General features: G+C 42.7%; 1 protein-coding gene across 2 annotated transcripts; it reads right to left on the reverse strand.

Annotated features, from left to right (window-relative positions):
• Positions 1-4240: 4240 nt before the first annotated feature.
• On the reverse strand, positions 4241-25484 carry LOC135170741 (B-cell lymphoma/leukemia 11A). 2 transcript variants are annotated; one of them, XM_064136794.1, is made up of 3 exons: positions 24440-25484; positions 13700-14146; positions 4241-9166 (listed from the first exon to the last, which is right to left on the reverse strand). In XM_064136794.1, exons 1-3 carry the CDS (start codon positions 24474-24476, stop codon positions 7101-7103), a joined length of 2550 nt encoding a protein of 849 aa, XP_063992864.1. In that variant the 5' UTR covers positions 24477-25484; the 3' UTR covers positions 4241-7100. The 2 variants fall into 2 exon arrangements, with proteins under 2 accessions (XP_063992864.1, XP_063992865.1); XM_064136795.1 differs by lacking the exon at positions 24440-25484 and adding an exon at positions 23596-23808.
• Between the last annotated feature and the right edge of the window lie 1305 nt (positions 25485-26789).

Genomic DNA, 26789 nt, shown 5'->3' on the forward strand with positions numbered 1-26789 from the left:
ACCTTTATATCTAGAGCTACTGTACCCGCCGACCACCGACCATACCTCCACCGAGGGGAGGACTACCTTGGTTACTCGCGAGCTCGAGGGACAGACGTGAAGAGCTAGACCGGCATGTAAGATGGCTGGGGCACTCTATGTACTTGTATACGAGCATCTTATGTACAAATATATTTATGTATAGACGGTTTGCAAAGTATTGGTGGAGTGGGGCTGAACCGAGGGCGGAGGTGGGAGAGGGAATGATGCGGTAAGAGAAACTAACAAAGATGGAATTGCTCATGAAGAGGTAATGTCGAAAATACCCTGAACTTTCCGGGATTCTCAATTTTTTTTCCATAGATCTGATCCGGATAATTTACATTAATAAATTCATAGGAGATGAGTACACCTGGAGAACTTTACCGGTAAACACATTAATCTGTATAGTAAAATACAGGGGTAATATTCAGCGAATTCTTCTCGTGGTGCTTTAAAATACACATCCTTGTGCGAACATCCGTGAATTAGAGACCAGTGTTCCTCGAGTATTTGCCACCCCCTCGAGGACTGCAGAGCGCTATTTGCCTGTGAATAGACATGTTCGCATGTTGTATATTCGTGAAACAACAGTATAACGGAAAGAGAATGCAGCCCGCAAAACACATCACTCCCGTGGATCCTCTTAAAGGTGGACCGAGTGGAATTTTTACGCGCACTTCAACCCCTAGCACGTGAGCCCGAGAATTCTGCACGTTGCGAGGGTCTGATGAGACTGCTGAGGTTAATGGGCGGGGATGAAGAATTCCGACGGGGGAGAATTTTTGGGAGTATTCTGACGGAATTATTTCATTTGTCTCTCTATATTAGTTTTTTGAGATTTGAGATTATTCTAATTGAGTTAAGTAGTAATTTTGATCCCTCGCTATTTTCTTTACCAGGTAACATGTCCACTCTATTCGTTGATCCCCCACCAAATTCAATTATCCCCAGAAATTTCCTACACTTTATGCAATCGTGTCATGTATACACCCCATTCGTGCGTCACGTAAAGACGTTCTCTATGTAGTGCAGCGTTACATACCCCAGTAAATGCAGCACGTAAATATTGGCAAAGTCTACATAGATATAGGAGCAGTATGTTTTCATCAGGTGGATCAGGCGGGCCGCAACAGCCCCCGATAAACGTTTCATATCATCACCGGGGGGATGATAGACAAGTTGGTCAAGCCATTGCTCCCTCGTTATTCCCATAATTTTTTTTATCATCAACTGAAAAATAGTCAAACCCCCGTCGCAGCCTGAAGTTTAAAACTTCGCAGACTTTCAAGGTTCCTCAATTTGAAATTATATCCTTGAAAAGTTTTCTGGAATGTGCTTTTTCCGTATTATACTTTTTATCCCCGGAGCAAGACGAGGCGCTGAAAAAGTTGAGGGTGAAAGGAGAGTCGAGGTGAGAAAGAAACATTTCAAGGTGAATAAACCATAATTGAGGCGCACGACTCTCGTCTATAAAAATTATTCCAAAGGGCTTTATCCTGACCCAAAAAGGTCTTCAGAATATGATTAGGATTTTTTTTAAAGAATTAATCTTCTGGAGATTTTTCACCCCCAGCCCAAGGGCGTTGGAACCGAATGATTTTTTTCGCAGAAAGAAAAATTGTCACCATTTGCCATTTATCTTATTCAGTTATCTCCGATAGAGGAGCCTCAGAGATTGGGATTCAACTAATAAGTGCAATTAGCCCGTTGGTGAGGGGTTTGGTTAGTAAGCGGAGACTGTCGAAAGGGGCTGGGAGGTACGAGATGTTGGGGAAGAGGGGCCCTGGTATGGTTTGAGTTTGCCAACCATGGAATGTCTCTCGCCGGCGGTCGCCTCGGTCAATACCCACCGGACAAGATGGCCGACGCCCACTCCAACACGAACTCAAAGTTACATACATTTATGTACTCAGATGTATAACCCACTCGGGCTGTTTGTATCATCTCCGTTTCTCTCTCTCCCTCTCTCTCTCTCTCTCTCACTCGCTTTTTAGTTTGCCCACTTCTCGGAGGTTTCGCCCTCGTAATATATACGGCGGAGTAGAACTCGGTGCTCTTCCTTTTGTTGAATTCTATAACCCTCCTTCGGGTAGTCCCTCATCTTGACTTCATGGACACCGAACTTGCCTGTTATTAGTATCTGGCCAGACGGCAAAGGAACCGACCAAGCAAATGCGCGTTCGGGGAGGGGGACAACCGCACGAGAATTCTGTTGTTTCAAGGGGTTGTTTTCAAGGATTTGAGAAAATCCGGTGGCGAGAGGGGCTGCGGGGAGAAACTCTATAAGTAATTGAGTTCAAAATTTAGAAGAGAATTTAACCTCCCCTTGCACTCGTTTATAAATATTTTTTTTCCTTTCACTTGGGTTTTTTTTCATCCCCCGCGAACCATCGAGGGATCTTCGGAGGCTCTCTCTGGTGATATTTCTGTTGAAAATATATAATTTTAAATGTCAATGAATAGGAAGTATTTATAAAGGTCTTAAATGTGATGTACATCACATCATAAATGCAGGGGTGGAAACCCGACACGATGTGTAGGCCAGTGGGGATGTGGATTGGTCAATGGGGTAGGGTGGATTGTCCGGCGTCTACCATTGGCCTGACGCACCCTTTATCCGAGGACGAAGGCTGACCCTCGTTCCGAGGGACGAATACACCAAATCTAGGAATATACTGGAGATTTTGCGCAGATTGGATTTTTTTTTCGTCGGTTTGACTATTAATCGTTCATTCGCAATCACTCAACTGCGAACAACACGACTCTCTAATCCACAACAATTGTTTTCGGTCATGTTTACTGCTTATCTGGTTTAACAGCCAACTAAATTCTGCATTTGGTGAAACTACTTGCGAGTTTGTCTTATCCAACTTCCGGTTATTTCCTCTGGTATTTTTCGTGTATTTGCGATGTTTTTGGGAATTATTTCGTTAACGCAATCAGTAGAGTCATTCCTGTGGCTTTTTTTCATGAGGATTTCAATTTTGAAGGCAAAAATAGCCGAGTTCATGACTCGTTCAATGGATGATATCCTAGGGCGGCACCTGTTTGACGCATTTTGTCCTTAAAACAGTTCCGACAGATCACGGCTGTATGCAGTGGTGTTGCTCCGCTTCCAACGGCACTTCTGTTCCTGACATGTAAATTAGTGTCCGCCATTGTGGTGACATCACCACAACTAACACGCATTCAAAACCGAATGGGCAATGCACACCAGATGCACTGGCACGAAAGTACATAATCATCTGTTCTGTGGCAACGCATGACTAGGCCCTGGGTTTTCAATTAGAATTTTAATTTCTCGGTTGAAATAAAAATAAAATAAAAATCTTGATGATTCGGGAGAATCCGGGAACTGAGCCAGTCAAAGGCATTGTTGTAATTTCGATGGCAGACCGAGTTGGACGAAATTCACGTTTTGTTGATTGTACGTGTCTCGTCTCTTATTAAACAAGAGGCACGTCTGAAGGCACTTGACGGATGAATGTGCGATGCAAAACAATAGATGCCGGTCAAAAATTAACCGGCATTGTCCTAACTTCGAGTCGCGGTGCATTACATCCACTATATAGATTAATTATCTCCGTACTGTCCCTCTTACTCGACTGGGTTTTGTATTAAACGGTGGGAGGCTGACAAATTATCCGAGACAGCAATTGTTCGGAGCTGTGTATTTACTCGGATCGTAATAGGAAAAATAATTTTTTTTACCCCGAGTTTGACGGGTCTGACGGCCCCTGACGAATTACTTCATGTGAATTTTGCATTCGCCCGTCGGCGGAATTTTTCAAATTTATTTTGGAAATATTCAGAGGGGGGAGGATAATTCGACGGTCGATTGGGCATTGAAAAAAAATTGGCAATTGCATGAACAGTTTTCTTGCGGAAATTTGTAAATAAATAAAATAAAATTATTGTGATATCAATTTGGATCGGAAAATAAAATATATTCAAAAATGACTGCTCCCTTACCTATGTCTCATCTAGCCTCGTACCCGGTCCCAGGGACTTTGAATCCCCCCTCAGGGGTGTCCAACCCTCTTCACCAGGGGACAGAAATGAATGTGCCCCTCGAATAAAATCTGGCACCGATCGGGGGACATCCACAACGAGCTTCCGCGTTCCTCTACCGATGGCGCTAGTCAATTAATTCTAAAAGTATTGGTGGTAATTCAAATGCGTGGAAAGGAGAGAGGTAGTGGTAAGTGAGTGAAGCGAATTATTTAAAAACAATTGTTCGTTTATTTGAGAATCGCACAAGACATACACTGTATCCGTTTATTTTTTATGATTAAAATTGTCGATTGGGGGAAAAAACTTGTCAGGCCAGTGTGATTTTATTCACTCGATTTTTATTTAAATTCCTGAATTGAACTCGGCTAATCGAGCTCGCACTTGTCTGTTGTTTTGTGTTAAAAATTACAGTGAGATAAGTTTTTCATTCAGCTATTTATAGCCACTAAGTATCTTAATCCAGGTTTACGTATCTCCTAGATCTAACTTAGACTTGGATTAATTACCCTGAACTTAGACATAATTCATTTTGCTAGGTTTCGATTATTTTTCGTCACGTTTTTTTCTCTACAATGTTCACCCTCGATTCAAACTTCGTCGTTAATATTTTTTTTTCTCGTCGTATATTTATTTCTTTATTTACTCCATTATTATACACGAAATACCAGTTTTATCTCATAGTACTAGTTTTAGCCCTTGTGACTCTACGGTTTTTACTCTTCTTATTTCTCTTGAATATTCATTTTTTTATAGATTTACCCTGTGTAAAAAAATGCCGTCGAATTATTTATTGAGCGAGATTATTTATAGCTCCAGTGACGATTGAAATTCGGGGACTTGATCCACTCGCTCATTAGTCACTCGACGACGCCCAGAATATTGTTTATTGCATGATAAAAATTGGGAGGGGGGAGGAGAGGGGTGTGATGAGGGTGATTTTCCAAAAATGAAATAAAAAGCGATGATTTTTCGTGGAAAAATGATAACACAAATTTTTATTCGTGACATTTTTCATCTCAAGTATATTTTTTTTTCTCTCTCGAGTACAAACTAAAACTGCCAACATTTGAGGAAGAAGAATAGGAGACTTGCTGATAATTTATCATGAACACTAGTCATATGGAGATACAGCGAGACGTACTCTAGATTTTTTGCCCAATTTCCCATTCTTTTAAAAATTCATCTCTATAATTTACTGATTTTTGTTTTCCCGTTAATAAGCTCAAGTATTCGATTAATCTTCATTCGTGTCGTTAAAAATCAGGTGTAATTTCCAAGGACCATGTGCTTGCTCCCGTTTCTCGGCTCATGTGTTGTGCTTGCGGGCAGTGCCATTATATACAGTATAGGATCGAGTTTACATAAACATTGTTTGACGAGTATTGTATCTCAGAATGACGTAACAAATTCCCCATCCTCCTGAAAATGATAACGAGATTGCATGTTCTTTCACTTGACGTATGATTGTGTCTTTTATTCGCTATTTTTCTTTAATACTTAAAATTTTTTTTTTATCTAAAACCATTCATGTCTAACATCGAAAAAACTATCTGATATGAGTGTTTTTTTTTACTTTATGTTTTAATTTCATTTTCCTTTTTTTTTCGTTACAATCACTCGATCAATTCCAATCGCTCATTCAAAATCACACTTGCACGGGTATCAATTATCGACTTATTGCCTATATTTTTTTTAGGAACAGTTTTCTTCGAAAACGTTTACAACGAGGGGGGGGGGGAGAGGGGGGAAGGAAACACGATAGTCTACTTATAATTACGGAAATAATAAGAGGAAGGAAAAAACGATTCAATTATTTCAAACGTACGGTCAGTCTTCAGCGGGTGAATGGGAAGGGAAAATAATAATTTACAATCCTGAAAGTGATTCTAAGATATCAGCTGCTATCTCATTAATTCAAAGTAATGGGGATAAACAATTGGAACCGCCAATGGACCTCGCAATTATTCCATTAATAAAAATAAATAGGGAAGAAACGATAAACCTAGACAACTTTGGCATCTTCTTTAACCTCTCAGAAAACAAGTGAATTTTTTTTCCAATTTTTTTTTCAAAAATTTTCTCTGCAATAATAATTGGTAATTTAGTTTTTTTTCTTTTCGAAATAAAATAAATGTTAACGTTGCAAGCACAACGACACAATAATAATGAATAATGCTAATAATAATGGTAATAATAATAGCCCATAAAGTCAAATACACAATTCATAAACATAATATACTAATAATAAAAATGTAATAATAATGAATAATGATAATAATAATTATGGTACATTTTACACAAGTACAAGTGCCACTGAACCGTTTCACATGTGTCACTCATCAATTTACAAACAAAAAAAAACACCACGTTCCATCTTTCCCTCCTAATACGTTTTTTTCACTTAATAATTATGCATCGCGAGTCAATTACTCCCTCACAATATATCAAGTCATACAATATATTAATAAATAAATAATCTTCAATGCGATAATAAAGTGCACTATTTTTCGTGTAATTTGTTTTAATTCCTATGTAAATATTTATATCTGTATTTATACCTTCGTATTTATATATTTATATATCGATTTTTTATTTATATTCAGTATTTATATTCACATGTACGTGTTAAGTTTGAGTTATTTATAACTATTTATATTGATTATAATTTTGTGGTTCTGTTCCATTGTTGAGACTCGTTGCTGAGAACTTCTCAGTGGTAACCATTTTCAATGAATCGGATTAATTTATTTCTTTTAATATCTAATTAAAATTCTCGGCAATTGTGTTAAAGGGTTGCTCACCCCTTGAGATTCGACTTCTTTCGGACACGGGCGTCAATTTGGGAAGGGGAGGGGGTGGGGGAATGAATAACGCGGAGATTGCCGACAGGTTATAACTAAATCGTGGAAGATATCGTCAGGTGTCATCCTGATTTGGAATTCAGTACCAAGTTGATTGGTTGGTCCGATTATGTCTCAGTAGACTGGATATGGCGGCCTGTGCGGCCACAGTGATGGTATGGGCGGTATGAGTGGCATTGGTTGCTGTAGGCTGCCATTCCAGGATCAAGTGTCCTTGGTACTGAGCGATGAGTCCTCATCCTGACTGCCAGGATAAGGGAGACCTATTTTCGGCCCCTGTTGAACAACGACAACGCACTTTCTCATGTGCTTCTCTAAGGTACTCGGTACGGAGAACGGCATTTCGCAGAAGCGACACTTGTACGTGTCCTTGCCATGTCTGCCATGTGTCTTCATGTGTCTGGTGAGCTTTGAACTTTGCGCACAAGCGTAGGTACAGAGTTCACATTTGTAGGGCTTTTCACCGGTGTGGGAGCGCCGATGAACAGTGAGATTTGAACAATTTTTGAAGACTTTACCGCAGAATTCACATGTATCATTTCTACCACTTCGTTCCTTCTTCATGAGGGGGCTGGGTAATCCCTGGAGTGTGAGACTGGATGTCGTTGCTTTCGATACTTTACGAAATTCATTAGTCTCCAGATAATGGGGACTTGGTAACCACAGGCCACCGAAGTCCGGCCCTGTTCTGGGAAAGCCCTGACCAGAAAATATATTGGCTCTTCCTGAGGAGTTGAAGTTTGTCGGTGATAATGCACTGTCCGTCTCCTTGTTGTTGTTTAGGGAGTTAGTAAGGCTGGAGGGGGATTCTGTTTTAATCAAACCACCGCGGTGATTCTCCTGGAGTGCTTGCCGATAAGCTTCCGAGTACTGTGCTATGTTGTTTAAGCCAAACTTCTCCATGAGGTCACCGACTAAGCTGGGTTTAGACTCAGTCCTTCCGCTGCATTCTTCACTACTCTGTCCCTGAGTTGTGCTCAAGTCCTCCGGTGTGTTCTCCTCGGCATCGTCACGGAGTTTCTGGTCATTCTCATCAGCCTCGTCGAGGTCCATGTTCTCATCGCAACTGGAGCCATCGTCGAGAACAGTCTCAACACTTCCTTGAGGACTGGCAGCGTTCAGCGACTCCTGATGCTCCTTCTTCATGTGCCTCCTTAACTCACTGGAATTCGATAGCTCGAGTTCGCAGACCTCGCATCTTGCTACAGCCAATCCATCCCGATTGTCCTGGAATTGTCTCTCCTTCTCCTGATGACTTCTACGATGAACAATGAGATTCGACTGGAATCGGAATTTTTTATCACACACTTCACACGTGTACACTGTCTCCGCCGAGTCGGCCATTATCGGTGTTGATATTGCTGGTGGACTGGCTTTCTCACTGTCCGTTGAATTATTATTGTTGTGATGGCCAAGGGGACTTTGCGTGTAACAAGGTGGTGAATTCTCCTTCTGGGAGTGAGCGTGTGCCACGAGATTTGTGGGATTCGTTAAAGCAGGACTAGATGAATCCGATGTGTGCTGTTGTTGGGACTGTTGAAGTGGTAATACTGATGTTGTATTGGGTGGTGGGAACCCGTCCTTAGGCGTCGCGCCTAAGGTTGGGTTAGCGAGGCTCCTTAGGCGCGCCGAATAAAAATCCAGGTTCGCTTCGAGTTGTGGTGGATGTCCTTGACTGGACAATCTACCGTGTGATAATTCCGTTAGATTTGCTAGGTTTCTTGCATTATTCAGGGAATCGAGGGAACTTCGGACGAGAGGATCCCCCAGATTCAGTCCATCCATACCTCGGAGAGGATCCCCGAGATTCTGGAGATTTCTAGTTGCTGTCTGTAGATCCTGTAACCCTCTGTATCCAGCCAAGGGATTCAACGCCAGAAAATCGGGCCTGAACATCGGTGGAAAACTCCTCTCCAGGTGCTGGGGTAATCTCAGGAAACTATGTAAAGGATCACCAACTAATGAAGCCGACGATTGCAACTGCTGTCGTCCACTGCTACCGCTGGAGTTTGTACCGCCAGATGAATTCGCTGCTGATGAACTACCCGTTGACTTTCCACTGAGGTTGAGGTGATTGGGTGGGCTCAGGTGGTGGGAATGACTTGGTGTCGGCGTTGGTGGACTAGGTGCTGGGGTATTCGATGAGGAATTTGCCGTCGAACTTGAAGAACCGTACAACCTCGCACCGTGTGCACTCTGTGCATGTTGTATCAATTCCCATGCGGAGTTCAATCGACGAGAGCACTGCGAACATGGCAGACATCTTGGCTCTGCAACACAAAAAAAAAGAGAAACTTGTTACAATGGCTATCAGGGATGGCAGAGGATGGGGATGATTGACCGGATAAAGATATTCCCTTCAACCATTTCAGAATCACTGTGGCTGAAATTTTTTTTTCAAGCCAAATTGGCGGAAGCCAATTGAATTTCGAATTTAAACGACACGCCTGTCTTGAATTGTCATGTGGAGGATAAGGATAGATAAGAGGGAGGAGGGTGAGCGTAAAAATAATATCTCCGGTAATCCTTGGGGTGGGACAAAGAAATCGGGGGATAACTTGTGAAACTGACCCTTAACGACTTTTCATGCCTTCAGCGAGGGCTGTAGACGAACTAGACTTGAGGGGAAGGGGCTGTGGAATGGCCAAGTGGGCGCGGGGTCGGACGAGTTTTGAATTTCAATGTTTTTAATCCGGGAATATCAGATTTTCACCCATTTTTCACGCCCTGAGATCATGACATTGTAGCCAAGCCACAATCACCCTCTGGTCGAATGTGTTGGGTGGTACGTGCAGCATGTGTGCGTTGCGACCGCGGGGTGTCCACAATCGGTTTTTCCTTTTTCATTTAAATTCGGATGGCCTTTAACTGTGAAGGCCATGTGTTTGAAACATCCGTTATGCTGGGGCTTCTTTCTTCTCATGTTATTTTTTTGCGACAGATGAAGGGTGAGATATCGCAATCTCTTCGCACTATGCTGCACTGATCTCCAATAATGAAAAATAATCGCGGGATAAATGCTGGGGCTTTGTTTGCCCCATTCCCGTTTGTAATCCTTCGCGTTTTATCAGAGAAATTAATTCGAGTGACAAAGAAAACCTGACAGAGGAGAGATGCCAGTGTATACGGAGGACAACTTTTGTCGGATGTATTGGAAATTCTTGCTACAGTCGTCTCGCGATACTTTGTGATGAAGGATACGAAGGCAGTTGAAAATGAGAAAAAGGAGAGCCGAGGGACCGATCAGTATGAGGGCAGAACTTATTTTAATTGAAGTGGAGAGTCCGGGTCATTCTATTAAGGGAAAATGAAAAAAAAATGCTGTCATTGATGCCCTGAGTATATGGACATTTTCGAAAAACTTTGGATGATTTTGGAATTTATGCCACCAATATCTCTTCGCGTTGGGGCATGTACTGGTACTCGAAATTAAAAAAAGCAATTTCAATGAAGCCATAGATATCTCCAACTGAATTCTCCCTGGAGACAAAGACTGGACGTAGAAAGCTGTTAGACTAAGGGGGCCAAGATTGTTGCTGCCAAGTAAAAGGAGATAAGCAAGTGCTCGGGTATAATAAAGGTGTATCGATTCTCGGGGAAGCGTCTTTCATATGCAAACCTCGCGGCTGGCCATCCCTCAAGATTATTTTTCTCTCCTCTCCTCATTCACGAGTGCCTTTTTATACAAAGCTCCCCGGAATAATGGAAACTACCACAGGCTGGAAACTGCTGCCATGATTTTTAAATTCTCAATAAATTTATTCAATCGAAACGAGAGAATTTTCAGGGAGAAAAAATTATTCTCCTGTGCAAATGGATATTTGGCTGACATTTTATTTTTGTCAATGGACAGAGGGAGAATTTTTCACTCAACCTTGGCTTCAGCCTTGTGGTTTGAGTACATGCATGTTGGGTATCGGGCAATTTTACCTATAAATTGCTCGGCAAATTAGTTGGGAAGGAACCAGAGGGAACTTGCCAGCAAATCGCTCGGAATGGCATTGTTTAAGCATTGAATGCCCTGGCCCTGGTCATCCCCGGGTTATTTTCCCTCTCGTACTCCACTTTACCTTTCACCCCACCCCTCCTTTCTTTTTATGGTAGAGTTGATTCTCCGGAAGGGGATTTAAAATTTTCTCGGGTCTTGTTGCTGTCGTAGGACCTAGTAACTTATCACAGAATAATGCAGACGTGTCAATAGACACCCCTTAGTATCTACTATTCTATCATAATAAATTCATACTCCAAAATATTGAGAATTTAATGAAATTTGTGATGAAAAAAATCGGAGAACAGGAACCCGAATTTTGTGGCCATTTTTGCCCTAAAGTTCACGTCACAGCCCTCATAATTTCTCTCTCGTGGTGAGGAAAACACCGAGTTAATTGAATCCCCGTAATTAAAATGTATGTACCATCGTGTAATTTGATAAAATAATTTTTTTTGTGGAGTTTATACCTTCCGGCGAGTTTAACGTGCCGAGGACCTTTAATCTCCCATGCTCTTTGGCCATTGTCACAATATTAAAATATCGATTGGCCAATGTATGCGACGTATGCACATTGTTTGTGACCGTGATGCCTATGAAGCCATTTGCATCAGTCTCCGGGTGAGGGAGGGGGGAAAAAAATACAGAATCTGCATTCCAGAAGCGCTCCCGCGTCATTCCTCGGTGCATGGCCTTTAGCTTTCATGTTCATAGTGGAGTGACATTTTTTTTCGCGTCATGAAATGATTTTTTTCGACAAAAATATAAATTTTCCGATCATAGACTCCCAGACAACTCGGTTTAAATTGTTCTAGCAGCATTTGATCGATGGGATTATATTTTTTGCATAGTATAGGAGCACGTCCGCTGAATTTTGTTGAATCATAGCGATGCATCTTCTTTAAACAGCGAAATGCAATGAACGTTAGTGAATCTCTCCTTTTTGTGGTCACAATCGTCACCACCGCGAGTAGAGGGGAATTTCGTGCATCTCAAAGGATCCCCGGCACAAAAGTCACGAGTATACCTCAGCCACTGACCGCAAAGACTCGGCGAGAGAAACCATTATGTCTTACGACGTCGGGAGAAAAAAAATTAGTGACTGAAACAAATATGAGACGAAGTGCAGAATGAATAAAGTCAAAAAAGTAGTATAAAATCATAACGATCGGTCGGAAAAAGTGCCTCGCTCGCTTGTCCACGAGTTGTAGAATAAAATTGAAGGTGAGAGTTGCTTTTGTGAAAGATTTAAATAATAATAATACTCCCTGAGGAAACAAAGAAATATATTCGAGAGGGCCTGAGGGGAAAATTATAAATAATTTCCATCTGCGTCCCACGAATTGAATTTATCGTCAACCTAATTTTTAGAGATTACCAAAAACTCCATTTTGCCGGTGGTTATCTCTGAAAAACTATACAATATTCCTGAGAAAAATAATGCCGCCTGGGACGTGTATCATTTTTATGTCTCCGGGTTTACCACCAGAAGTCGAGAATAAGAGACCGAGGGAGACGTATAAAAATGGGGGATTGTGTGAGAAAGACCGGAGATAGTACCAATTCACGAGCAATTTTCGGCTGACGCCTCTGGCTATCCAGAGGGTAGCCGGACATATCCACCCTCAGGCCCCGTGGGCATGTACAGGATGCATGACACAATAAAATGAATCGGAAGCGTGTGGGGCTGAAGTCAACGGGTGAATTAATATATTCGGAAAGAAAGTTTGACGGGGCGAATCAAATATTTAGCCCGTGCTGACGACAACTTGTCAATTTCACCGGATCATCCGTTCGTACCTCTGTCTCTGGAATTCTATTTCAGGAGAGAAAAAAAATGGATATGGATTGATATGAGGTATTTTGAATTTTTTTTTCTCTCTTTTTCCTTTCAACAAACCAACACTGGTGTATTGATGTGCACGGCTCGTGCACACCACGTGTGACAACAATGGGACGACTCTAATTGGGTTGGGCTGAAACTCTGGTCACCAATTCTACTATAACGCGAATAGAGTTTTAAAAAAATTCATAATAATAATAAACAGAGAACAAAAAGTAAAAGGGGTGTTGGGATGATGGCTAGAGAGAGAGAAAGTGCACGAGCGCGTGGACAATTCGGTGGAGGAAGCGGTGAAGGGTTAAATCCATCAAATGGGGGACAACGTTGAGGGATGAGTCGGGTGCATGATCTTATGGTGATGAAATTTTAAAGAGGAAACAGGTTTTCGAGTTCTCCGAAGCGATTACCCCATATGGTCTATTTAATAAAATAATTTCCGACCGAAAAAGTCATTTTTATCCAATATTTTGCTCTCTGTACCGATTACGTCGATGGGTTTCCGACTGTCCCGAGCAGAAATCGATAAAATTTAAAAAACTGTGGACAGTCCGGATCTACACAGGTGAAGGGATGCCACCCCTGAGCGCAATGTCCCCCCTCGTGTGTAAAAAGCGAAGACAGGCGGTCACGCTGTCATTGATGCAGTCTGTGTCAATTTGTCGGTCCCCTTCGGCAAAAGCCCCGGACAATTGAAAACTCAAAAAATCAAATCCGCGGTACAGACATTGTTCGTGATCGGTAGACTACGTGGAGAGGGTCACTCGCAATTGACAGTGGATGTACGACCTACACGTGGCGTATTTTATTCACAAAAAAAATTGTAATCGCTAGTTAAACCTCTTAGATGTGTCGGGGGCAGGAAATTATCCGCGGTTAGGGTGGGATTACAAGGAATTTTCACCGATAATTTAAAAAAAAAGTATTAGCAAATTAATTGAGTGACGAATCAATAACGAGCGGAGAATATCTCACCGGAATTGATGGTATTGGTATCAGCATCAACCGACTCTGTCTTAGGTTTCTTGGTGGCTTCCTCCTTATCATCGTCGCTCCCCTCGGTTCGTCTCTTTGGCGTTGAGCTGGCGCTGGCCCGGAGTTCGATTGGGCTACCAGTGTCGGTGGGATTGCCCTGGGGTGTTGGTGGGCTCTCAACCCTGCCTGATCGCTTGTTGATCGGCGCCGATATGCTCGGCACTGAATTCAATTTTTCAGGGTCCACGACTTTGAGGGCCAGGGCGTCCTCCGGGTCGGAGTCTTCGTGCGCCGCCGCTGGGGGCGGACTGTGACAGCCCTGGAGACTGCTTCGACAGTGGTTGACCTTGTGCTCAATGAAACGGACTATTTCGCCGAGGGGGTATGAGGCACGACAGCCACCACATTGGACGGTATCGGGGGAGGCAGTTCCTTGTGACGTTTCCGCTGGAAAAATCAAAGAAAAAATAAGTCAGTCCTTTCCCTTCAGTTTTTTTTAATTATTCTAGTTTTTCAGGCGTCAGTTTTTGTTGGGACTGACGCAGGAAAATTCAGGACCAGTACTATAATTTTTATTGGGGTCTGGAGGACGTTTCTGATTTTTTTTCTCTCCGTGAGACTCCAGAATACCGATTATCCACTGATTAAATCAATGGCCACTAAAACAAAAGATCGTCTTGAGTCGAAAAAATTACGAGGGAACATATATTATGAATGAACCTCTTGGCTGGACGTGGATAATTCAGCGTGACGGTCGTTCGGCCGCAAAGAGGGCCGGGGGTCACCCGCAGACGTAACAATTCACTTTTAGGAGCCCTCTAGGAGTCACCCGCCCTCCTCCCACCCACCGAGTTACATTCCCGCGTTATTCCCGTTTCGTGTGGATATAACGTTCTTTCCGGGGGTGAGACAAGGAGGACATTAACATAGAGATTGGCAGGAGTTCATATATCGATTTCTATTTCCAGATATTTAAGTGCCATGAGAGGCCCTTGAGTTAACCAGAAAATTGAGAATCGAGAGATTTTATTGTCATCGCTGAATAGGGCATTGGACAATTTTTTAAAATGTTTTTTGGGCGGAGCTGGGGGAGAATGACCGCCGCGCAGGTCACGAACGACCAGTGACCACTCCTCATTCACAGGGAATTTTTCTATCCGCAGATATTGACGCGTATTTAGATAATAAATAATCCAAAAGAATTTTGTCGGGATTTTTCGTGGATTTTAAAATTTTTTCCTTCATGCGTAGTCCCTCCTTAGTTTACCAAAACTCAAGTCTTGATTTGTATCTGAAAAATCTTTTTAAAGGCATTTAATCCTCTAAACATCTTCATTGTCAAAAATCCGGATGTGCCTGACAGAAGCAAAATGCAACTACTTGATTTTTTTGTCGTATTCTCACTTGTTATTATGAAGATCCCAGGTACGAGATACATTTCTCACTGGGCTCGAAGGGTTGGAAGTACATCCGACGCAGCATCTTGGGTGCACGTCACGTCGGGATACGCGTGTGTGTCTCACCACTCGGGTTTTTATCCAACATCTGCCCCCGAAAAAACAAAAGCCCATTGTTGTTAACGACCGGGCGCACGTCTCTTGTTTCTAACCGAGAGGCTTTGAATCGGAGGTGAAATAACGGACCCGCCGTCTGTGCACCACTGGCGAGACGAATGTCAACCCTTCGAGTACGAAAATTGCGGCTGAAAAATTCGTGATTGGGGGAAATTTGTTTGTAAGTTCTTTTTAAATAAATTGAGAATTTTTCCAGGCGACCACTTTCCCGTACCTCTCCGTGTGGGCGCAGGGAAAGGACGAGAAGGAAGGGAATCTTCTTTCTCAGTCGCCGGCGAATAAAATCCATTGCCCTCCGCGAAATGTAAGTTCGATTGCTTACAAATTGGCCCATACATCTGTAATACAACGATCAGATCTCACGATTGGGGCTGCACAGTATTAGTTGTTCCCTGTTTTCCATTATCCCCACCATCTTCACACTGAATCTCATTATTTTCCGAGACAATGTCATTTTATGAAGTTGTCCGTCGCGATTTAATTATTGTCGATGAGTAACGAACGCACGGGAAGTGATATTTCCCTTATATTTTTTCCTAAAACGAAAATTTGTCCCCGTGTACTCCGTTAAAAAATTGATTCACACAGATATTCGAAAAAAAATATTGTCCTCGTCCAGGGGATGAATTATGAATGTCGGTTAGGTGTGTCATGTGAGAATAAATATCTCGGGTAAAAAAAATTCGGAGATCCCGGGGCGATGTGCTTGTTAGTACTCTCATCCTGTCAAAACGTCCAGAGGACACATCCAACCAATCGAATTACGATCATCCCCGGGGCTCGGGTACCGACCGAAACCAATAATTCTATTATCCATTAGTATTGAGTCGCACCAATTTCCTATGGTACTCCCCCGTTACATCTCCCCAATCCGCCAATCTTTGAGTCAAAGATCACATGTGTACATGCCTCTATGTACCTGTGCACCGGGACGAAAAAGTACGTAATAAATACTGCAAGTGCAATTGCTTGCTATCGATTCAATTCCGTCGGAAATTTTAGCGCAGTTTTTGAGCTTTTCGGTATGTGTGTGTGTGAGGGAGTGTGTGATTGCCGATATTTCCGAGTGAGCGGTATTTTTTCGATTGAAAGAAATATCTCAAAGTCGAACATAAATGTAACAACATCTTTCCACATGAATTAGCAGCGATTATCGTAATATCATTTGTCTTTATAACTGATTATTAATTATTCATTAATATGCGATAATTCCTTTTACCCCCATAATTGATCATAACAAACCGAATAGCCTATTGTCCCCCATGGCGGTGAATTCCAAGAAATCCTGGGTAACCACAATCACTGGGTGCACGTAATCGAAGACGCCGCACGTATCATATCGCGAACTCCTTTATTCGGCGGTAGGTTTAACCCCTGTCACGTTTAACCGAAAAATCCGACTACAATTTTCGTTTTTAAGGGCTCGATTCTCCTTGGTCCATGCTCCAATGATGACTGGGGACACGGGGAAGGCGAGGGGGCCGGCTCAGGGGTCCCCGGATATCAGAAGAATAGAAAGGGCCCGGTATGTGCGCAGAACTGGCCCACTCCGTCGCTCAATGGTGGGAGAAGGAGGGGGGCAGCATCAAGATTTTTATTCGGAAGCTCAATCTTCTCGTATGCGCGTTGTTTTTTTTTTATATTCAACCTTCCAACCCTCTCGGACCTTTCACCCAGGGGAGTGCGTTTTTATGATGGTTTTTTTCACCGTTAACCCCCTCCCTGTACCCCACCCAGTTTTTTATTCTTGCAATTCTGCTGCGATGGGACGCCGCGAAATGCGGATGGGGTGAACAATGGGCCCAGGGACTGGGGCCGTTTCTCTTAAGACTACGTGAGATGCCCAGGGAAAATGAATGTACGCGCGATGTCTCCCCTATTGGTGGATTAAAAAATATACCTAGACGTATACCTGTACCGTGGGGGATTTTTTTGCCGGTGAGTTTTTTAGACCCTTTCTTTTCCACGGGGGTCACCAAGCTGATGCTCCAGTTTATCATGATAATTATTTATGTTTTTGAAGTCATGGGAATGTCCGGATTGTGAGAAAATTCCCTCCCAATTTTTTTTCGGTTTTTTCAACTCGCAAATTCAACTCAGGGGGAGGAAACGGGGATGATCTGCTCAGCCTCGACCTCTTCTTTGTCAATTGATGGTTAATTAATTTGGTTTTCAGTTGTGAGCACGTAAATGGTTTGAAAAATTATTTCTCCGCGGTAAATAAACATTTGGTTGATATGATTTGATTTCCATCATCATCGCATGGTACGAAGAGCTCCTTTGAGACCTCTAATACGCGTTACTTTTTATGAAAAAAATATGAAATCTGTTCTCACGGGTTCGCTCAGGTTTGAATGGCCCATCCGCTCCACATGCGTATCGTGGGAGGATCTAGCCTGTGTGTGTCCTGAGTGCTCGGGGCCATTGTGACCGTGCTTGATGCAGGACATTGTCCATTGAGAGGTGAGTGCCGCGGTGAAACAGGTCGCCAGATATCCGTAGAGGACTGACCTGCACCCTTGTATGGATTTCTTTCACAAAAACGTGACGAGATATTCCCCCTTTTCAATGAAAAATAATATAATAATGCATGGAGAAGGTGGAGAAGAGGGAAAAGGGTTTCCCAGTGATTTTTTGATCGAAATAAATCATGTGGGTACAGTTATGTACCTTTCCCAGGTGCTCCAGGTGGAGCCAATCCCTCGAAATTCGTTCTCACGGTGCCCCCGTATCTCTTGGAATTTTTCGAATAGTCAATACTATTGAAATATGGAGAATTGCTTGGGAGTTTAAAATATGCATAAATTAATAAATTCATCGGGGCCTGAAATTTTGTATAAGGTGCGTTTATCACCTGTGTCGTACATCAAAATATTAAATGTATTATGTCATATGCTTGAATTCCGAGGAATAATTGAAAAATAATCCTTCGCAAGTCCTCAATTTATGCGGTCATTTTTTATAAACTTTTCCACTTCGTGTATGGGTGGAATGGGTGGATGGATGAATGAATGAATGGGGGAAGTGATACTTGGACGCACTGAATCGCGAAGTAGTTCATAAACCCTGAGTTAACATTGTGTTGTCCAGTAGAACTCGAAGCTCCGCTGGTGCTTGCTTAATTAGAAACTCCTATCCCCTGCGCTCGTTACATTATTCAAAACCCGTTGAACCAACCCCTCCCCCTCACCACCACCCTCCGCCCTTCTCCTGAATGTTTTCGCGGTCTCATTCGCTCATCCGGGAGAGCCAGCGCCGCAAAATTCTCGCGTTTCGGCCCATTTCCACTTTACCGCTTAAACCCCCACAAAACATCCATTGGAAACTTTTGATAAACCCGGGGGTTACCCGGGGTATCTCTCCGAGAATGGCGAGAAAGTGCCGAACCGTGTAACCAAGTGATAATTAATGAAATTTTGACATGATCATTTCAACGGGCTGTTACAACTTGAAGTCATTGTTTTGCCTGGATGTTAATTTTCAGGGTTGTTTTTTATGTTAAAGGGTGAGTCGAGAATATCTACGGGATTTCCATGAACTTCTTTGATTTTTTTTCTGTTATTTCGTTTTTTTGGGTAAAATTTGTGAGTTTTACTGAATATTTGTGATTAAAAAATCCACCGGAGCCCGCCGAATATTTTTATGCTGCCGAGAAAACGGAAGATTAGGGTAACGACCTCATGAAAAATTGTCTCGCTGTAAAAGTGCAGCTCCTGAGAATTCCCCCCATTTTTCTCTCCCCTCCCCGCTAATGAATTGGAGTTTTCGTATTTTTAGACCGTTCAGACCGAGGGCAGAGACGACTGTGGGTCTCGTGTACATTTTTTCAGTACTTTTTTTTTTAAAGTTCAACTTGGACCCCCTGGTGTGCAAACCCCCCGCAGAATCTAGCCCTGGCATTGGTCCAAATCGTGACAATGGCAATGTCGAGTTTTGCATTACAAGGCGGGAGAAATAAAAGTGGCTGAATTCACGCGGTGTTATTGAATTCGCACTAGCCAATCGTAGAATTATGTATCACTCAAATAATTTGACTGTCGCAATGGCCGACAGGGCTGGCCAGAAGGAATTAGGACACTTTTGTTCCAAAATTCAAGTTATTTTTAGTACTTCGCTCTCACCCGTGAGTTTCGATCTTTCCTGTCAAGAAAAAAATGAAAATTCGGGGATAGTCGACCGGGTATTTTCAGGACTGGGTTTGAGGTACCATTAAACTTCTGGAAATGCTCCAAATTCCAATTCGAAAATCCCCAAGACATTTTTTACCGCACAAGTGCGCTGATTTCCCGCAGCTCTAATGCGATATAATCCCTAATAACAATTAAACAGAGGAGATAAGTGAAAGAATGAGTTGAAATAAAATTACCCGCTGATAATCTCGAGCCAACGAACCCGAACCCTCCTCTCCGCAGTCCCCTCAATTTTCCCTCCACGATCCCATACTCTCTAGGCAAGGCCGTCTCCTGGTATACACGGTTATATTTTTTTAATAACGAGCTTCCGCTGTGAGTGTGCGTTCCCATCAGGTCATAACATCTCTCTCTCTCTGCCCGGTTTCAAGACTTTCCACACCGGCGAAATCCTGACGATTAACCGAGGGCATTCGTGATCATGTCGGAGGGAAACAAACATTCGGGGGAGGTAATTTTCTTAACCAGTCAGACACATGTTTCTTGTTACCCTGAACTTGGTGGATAGGGGGGCAACGGCAATATTTATCAATACACCAGGAACTTCACATCCCCCTTATGAATTTGTCATTCTCCGTCTCATCCACAAAACCCTCGTTACCCTCGACTCAATGATAAACCCTTCCAATGAAATTGATACATTTCACCGGAACGTTTTATTCCTCACGCTCCCTCCCTGGCCCTTCCGACAAGTGAAATCAAACAGTAAAAAAATGGAGTTCTTATTTTCGTCCATTGACCTGCGGGACCATTGTGAGGATTGTCAAGCCCGAGAATGGAACAATATTCGGATGATACTTTGAAAGTCAAGAGGAACATCACGAATTAAATATTTCTCGTGAAGCAGGTAGTAAACAAAAAAGGGACGTGCGGTCACGGATGGACGAGGGGTCCAGGGTAATCGCTGGGGAGACACCTTACTTCCTGGATAGGTGAGAGAGAACATGTTTGACCCTTGGTCAGGTAGTGATGGCTTGGCGTCTACTGGGGATCGCCCTCTTTTCTTCTGCACTGTGTAGTGCATACAAAAGTGAATAACGCGGGGAGATTATTACTCAAAAGGCGTTCGCACCTTCGAACAGACGAGGGGTCACCGAGACGGACAATAGGTGGACAATGAGCCACGTTGGGAGGGACACCCAGACACCAAACAACATAAATATTCCGTATTCTTGTGTTTGAGGGGAAGGGGGCGAGTCTTCTCATTTTTTTTTCACTTCGGTGTATTTTTATTCACGCACTTTGTTCACCCTCTTTAAAAACAGGTACCAGTGTGGTCAGACTCAAGTGCAACGGCCATTCATTACTGTTCACCTGTTATTTTTCTCCCCATCAAGATGGGAAATGATATGATAAGCTGATTATTTCATTTTCCATCTCCACTATCACAAATTGAGACATCGCAATCCCCATCAAACGCACCACCTGATTATTTTTCATCGGCAATTTTTCTTTTTAACTTAAGGGGAAAAATCGATTGATTCAATCACATAAGTCGTTTATTATCAACACGAAGAGTCCAGCCAATAGTGTAACGAGTTTACGCGAGTTACATCCGATGACGTCGTATTTCAGGGGAAATTGCCGCACCGCCAAATTGGATTGACGATATACAGCCGCGATTCGAGGGGAGGAAGAGGGAGTCAAGCGATTTACGAAAGAAGAGCATGTAAGTGGTCTGGAGAGACAAGAAATACTGAATTGCCCCGGCGGTAAAGAAAAAAATATTAATTAATATTCAATGGGAATAGAGTAACTGATAAAATACTCCAGTTTATTCTTCACTGAAGGAGAAAAAAAATAGGCAATTGTATGCCCCACGCCATTGACTATTCAATCTGCATATAAGGAGTCTCTTATCGTCGAGCTTTTCCCCCCCGATAGCCTCCATAAAACCTCCACCAACATGACGGGAAAATCTCTCTTCATATTCAGCACAAAAGAATGCAATTAAAATTGTTGCATTCGATTCGCCTGAATATTTTGCTGAAGGCTTTTTGTAATATATCTGTTGACAATGCAAATATGTAAGTGGCTTATATCATCGCAACGACCGACGACACATGGCGCCATCTTGCATTTCAACGTTGTACCAGACCCTCTCCCATCGATATGTAAAAATAATGATTTATTGCAAAGTTTCATTGTTGCTGTGTACGATATTTTGCGTCGAAAAGCCCCCAGACAGTTAAATAATTTTTTTTTGCAATAATTTTTCCAATAACACCCACCCAATTTTTTTTACTGCAAAAATCTTGCAAACGATGATCAAACAATTTTTTTTTTATTGTAAAAGTTTGCCAAATGGTCCGAAGAGTTCGTAAATACTCGTCACACGATGATTTTAATCCCCGGTAATGGTGGGACCTACCTGGGCACGTGCTGGACCCTCCGAGGAAGAGGATGAGGATAAAAAATAATAATAAAAAAACGGTAAAGGGTTATATCCGCGCCACGCGCCCAACGCCCCAAGGTTAATCTGAGAAATCAAGTCAAAGTACTTTTTTTGCTGCCTCCCCCGTCCCCCCGTGTTTCACTCTCAATGGCGACGGTGTGCGCCGGCTATGGAGAAGGTATAAGGTGCGGAGGGAGAAGATGAGGACGGAACAAGGATGGTGAGTCGAGTGAAGAAGGGCTTTTGCCGACGGTAGAGGCCTCAAAGACAATATTTAACGGATATACGCGAGCATATGCCCCGCACGTGCCGTCATGCTCCACGTGTGAAGCTCACAATTTGTTTGCTAAATAATGTTCTTCGGTACTCTCTCGGGGGAGAGGGGCATCAAATTTTTCACTTTGCAAGTTGTTCGGTACTGTTATGATTTGTAAATAATAAAAACGGGAAGAAGAATATTGCAATTGACGGTGCGAAGATGACAGAAAGTCGTTACGGTGGGGATTATTGTGACGTATAAACGTTGCGTAATTTATCTCAGCGATTTAAAGGGAATTAGATGGAACGAGACTTGATTTTTTTTAATATCAATAATCAAAAATATAATTAGTAGTCTTATCCGCTGGCAAATTATAAATTTTTCTTTGAATTAATCAGTAAAAATTACGGTTCTGTTACCGAAAAAAAGTAATGGAGTTCTACCTCCGCCGAAAAGTTTCTAAAAAATATATATGTGATATATATTTAATATTATTAGATATTTATTTAAATACTTGTCGGATTATATTTTTTTTTACACCACTTACTGTTTTTCTCCCAAATTGTCAATGAAAAATTGCGCTACCGCAATTTAAAGGGCCCGACTCAACACCGTAATTTCTACTGATTATTTTTCCCACCCAAATTTCAGCCAATAGAATTGCACCATTTGTTGATATTTTGTATAGCCTACCTCGAATATCAGCGATAATTTTTTGAATATTTTGGTAAACAAACGACACTTAACCAAATAAACCTCTTTTCATGTCATGGCACAATTCTCTTGGCCGAAATTTGGATAGGAAAAATAATCCCCTGAATACCACTCGAGCTTCAAAATTATAGAATATTTCCCTCTAGGTTCCCTGCATACAAATGAAGTCGTCAAGTTTTTCAGGAAAAATCACTCGTGCTTCGCACTCGTGATTTTTTAGCCTGAAAAACTTGACTCCTTCATTTGTTTGCAACGAATCTATCGGGAAATATTCGATAATTTTGAACCACTTGTGGTATTATATGTGATTATTTTTCCCACCCAAATTTCAGCCAATAGAATTGCACCATTTGTTGATATTTTGTATAGCCTACCTCGAATATCAGCGATAATTTTTTGAATATTTTGGTAAACAAACGACACTTAACCAAATAAACCTCTTTTCATGTCATGGCACAATTCTCTTGGCCGAAATTTGGATAGGAAAAATAATCCCCTGAATACCACTCGAGCTTCAAAATTATAGAATATTTCCCTCTAGGTTCCCTGCATACAAATGAAGTCGTCAAGTTTTTCAGGAAAAATCACTCGTGCTTCGCACTCGTGATTTTTTAGCCTGAAAAACTTGACTCCTTCATTTGTTTGCAACGAATCTATCGGGAAATATTCGATAATTTTGAACCACTTGTGGTATTATATGTGACTATTCCCAATCGCGCGTGACAAATCCAAACAAAGAAAATCCAAGTGCAACTATATTTTACCGCTTTTCCAGCAAAACATTTTCGCACCCCCAGCATCATCACCCTTACTCTACCACCGCCCCGGAGAGAATAAAAAATTTCGTGGATCGAGCGAGCAAATAGTTTATCCCTCTCTCTGCACTCAGTCACCTCAGTGTCTTTTCCCAGCGACGTCATCGCGCAAACTAAAGAATATTGCAGTTTGTAATTAAGAAAGCGTAGAAGCCGCCGTAAGAAAAGCGAGGAAAATGCCGACGAAAGATTTTGCGCGAGAGGGGAACGAAGGAGAGCCGCGAGAAGGGGGAGTGCGTCTCAGGAGGGTTGTAAAAAAAAGGTGAGTCGGTGAAAAAGGCGCGCATGACGCTGCGCCCCCTTTTACGCCGACGTTGGCACTGAATGCAGGTTATGGTGGGGGAGTGGAGTACGCCGGTTACTAATTAAAAATTCTTGTGCTCGAGATACTTAAAACACTAGTCGTCTTCACCCCCTCGCGGGAGTTCCCTCTGAGGTAGACGTGCACCTCCGGGGCCCGGGAGTACCCGGGCCCCGTCTCACCACTCCCCCTCAAAATCATCACCCGTTTCCGGGAAATGTATCGCCGTCGGTGGTGGTGAAAAAAAAAAAAATCTATCTGTGAATTGATATCTCTGGTTGTGTTCTCAGCACACAATGTTGTAATTCTTTTGTCAAGATATCGCCAGCAATTCGGCGCTGGCTAGACGTTTTATAGCGGCAATTGGGGGGCATTTGCGCTGATAACAAAAAATTTTGTCTCATTTTATCAGTGACTGAATGAAATTCCGAATGAACTAACGCGATAAAATATCAGTGAAATTATGTGGAATTAATTAATATTCAAGCTCACCTTGCGCGATGCGAACTGCTGGCATTTTGATCCTCATGATGACGATGTTGGAACTGGTCTGGCTACAGGCGATGGCTCAGTTGTCCTGCGATATCTCGCTAGTCTCGATAACCGATTTTTCAAATAAATTATTTTAAAACGGTCAACGGCCGACGAACAAAAGGCTCGCGCTCCCTCGGCCCTCACTTGTTTTCACCCACCGTCCTCATCGGATTTACAGTTCATCAACATTAAAAAATAAATAAATGATAAAAAAAAAATAAACGAACCGACTGATCACCTCGGATCGCCAATAATGCGCGTTTTTTCGCCGTCGCATGTGCTGTCCAATCAGTATCTCCTATTCACCGGTACCAATTTGTTGGAAATATTTCTGATATTCGCGCGTCACATGCTCACACCTTTTCCGCTGCTCACCCTGAAAGCCCTCAGGGCCTGCATTCTGGTCCAGCACTTGTTGACACTTTTATCAAGAGTTTCATTGGCTTTTCGCGCAACACTTGACATTGATATCTCTTACCAGCGATGAAAAACCAAGCAATTAAAACAACGGATCCACTAGCCCACTGACAAGTCCTCAGGGTCTGTCACTGCATCGTCATTTGTGATTTTCAATTCAAATAATAAAACATCAAAACAAACAATAATCCTCAGGTGCTGAACGAACTTCACTGTCAATTCATGATGAGTTAAAAAATGTTCACATTACACTACGCGTCACAGGCAATAACAAAGTAAACAACAATGTTCCTCGGAACTGTCTCTCGAGTTCACATTCGCCAACTCTGGGGAACAAAATCGAGAAAATAAAGTGTAAAAATTGTTCTTTCGAGGAATTATTATTTTGGAAAAAAAAATCAATCGAGAAATTCAATTGTTTATTGAAGTTTCACTTGTTGTTGTGGTCCTGGATACGTCGGATGCTGGTGCTCCGGCGTGGACCAGCGGCAGTTATGGTCCGGCATCGGTCGTATCTCTGAGTGGACTGTGCCGGACGTGCGCCTCGTAGTGGCGTTCGGGACCTGGTGTCGGGCACTGCGCTCCAACTTCGGACGCGCTCGGCACGAATCGTCGTGGCTCCCTAGGCCGGACACCCCACGCGTCCTGGGGTAGTTTTCACCCCCCTCGTTTATATCAGGCCGCCTGGTGGGGGTAACTCGGTCCGCTGGCGCTTGGGGTAGCATTTTCGAGGGGGGAGTGAGAGAGAGAGAGGGATTTTAAAGGACTTGGTTTGGAGGGAGATGGAGGGGAGAGTTGGGAAACAACGATGAGCACGCGAGATATCGCCGTGGAGAACGAGGATGGAGATTGTATGTGTGGAGGTGAGGCAAACGGTGGAGGGAGGAAGTCAGTGTGAGTATGTGAGCATTTTCCTTGTCAATGGAGGGGTAGGAGGGGGAGGACCGCGCGACTCGCCGACGAGGTGGAGGAGGGGGGGATGAACCGCGGACAAACGGGGGGAGGAAAGAGGAAACACGCGTTTTTTAGTCCTAGATACGGGATCAGCCTGGTTCAACAATTTCTCACATTTTCCGAGAGACGGCTGTTTTATTCTTGGGTTATTACACTTTTACTTGGGGAGGATGGGGCAAAATGGAGCGGAGAAATTGGAAATTGGAGATTTTTGGTGAGAAACTTTTTTTGTGGAGAATTTACCGATCTTCGGTATGAAAAAAATTGTTTCCGGTCAAGGTTATCAGTTCCGTCTTTCATCATTGAAAATTCTTAGTCATTTTTTCTTTTCTGTAAACTAAAACAAATATCGCTCTTCTGTAAATCACTCATGTGTCCCTGAAATTGGAATTTTTTTCCAATATTTTTTTTTTCTTCTCATCACAACGAGCTCTTGACAAGAGTTGTAATAAAACCGTCCACTTGTTTCCGGACATTCGTGGTTAATTCTTTTGTCCGTTGTTCTCAAATTTCGATGGACGAACTAGAGGTTACGGTTTTTGTTAATGTGAAAATCTACGGTTGAAGGTTAGTATCTAGGCGCCCTTTAATTTGTAAGAGTGGCCCCATTCAGAGCGGATGGCTCTCGTCTTAGTGTTGGGTCCGAGGGCGCCGAGAATACATACCAGAACACCCTGTGGCCAACTTTAACCCAGAAAATTATGTCTCGGAGTGGATTCAAGTGGGTTTTTAACATAATCACAATGGAAGCCACACGTGTCTGGACAGTTTTACGTCATTCCGGGTGAAATACCTTCGTAAATTATGCCGAGGGAAGTCGAGTCCAAGTGGACGAGGCTAATCTTCGCAGAGAATAAAAAAAATGTAGATTCATTGCAGGTCTATTCGTCATTTTCATAAATTTACCTCCAATTGTTGCGAGAAAATTCCGGAACAC

The sequence above is a fragment of the Diachasmimorpha longicaudata genome, chromosome 18 (genome assembly GCF_034640455.1).
Source record: "Diachasmimorpha longicaudata isolate KC_UGA_2023 chromosome 18, iyDiaLong2, whole genome shotgun sequence".
Classification (NCBI taxonomy): domain Eukaryota; kingdom Metazoa; phylum Arthropoda; class Insecta; order Hymenoptera; family Braconidae; genus Diachasmimorpha; species Diachasmimorpha longicaudata.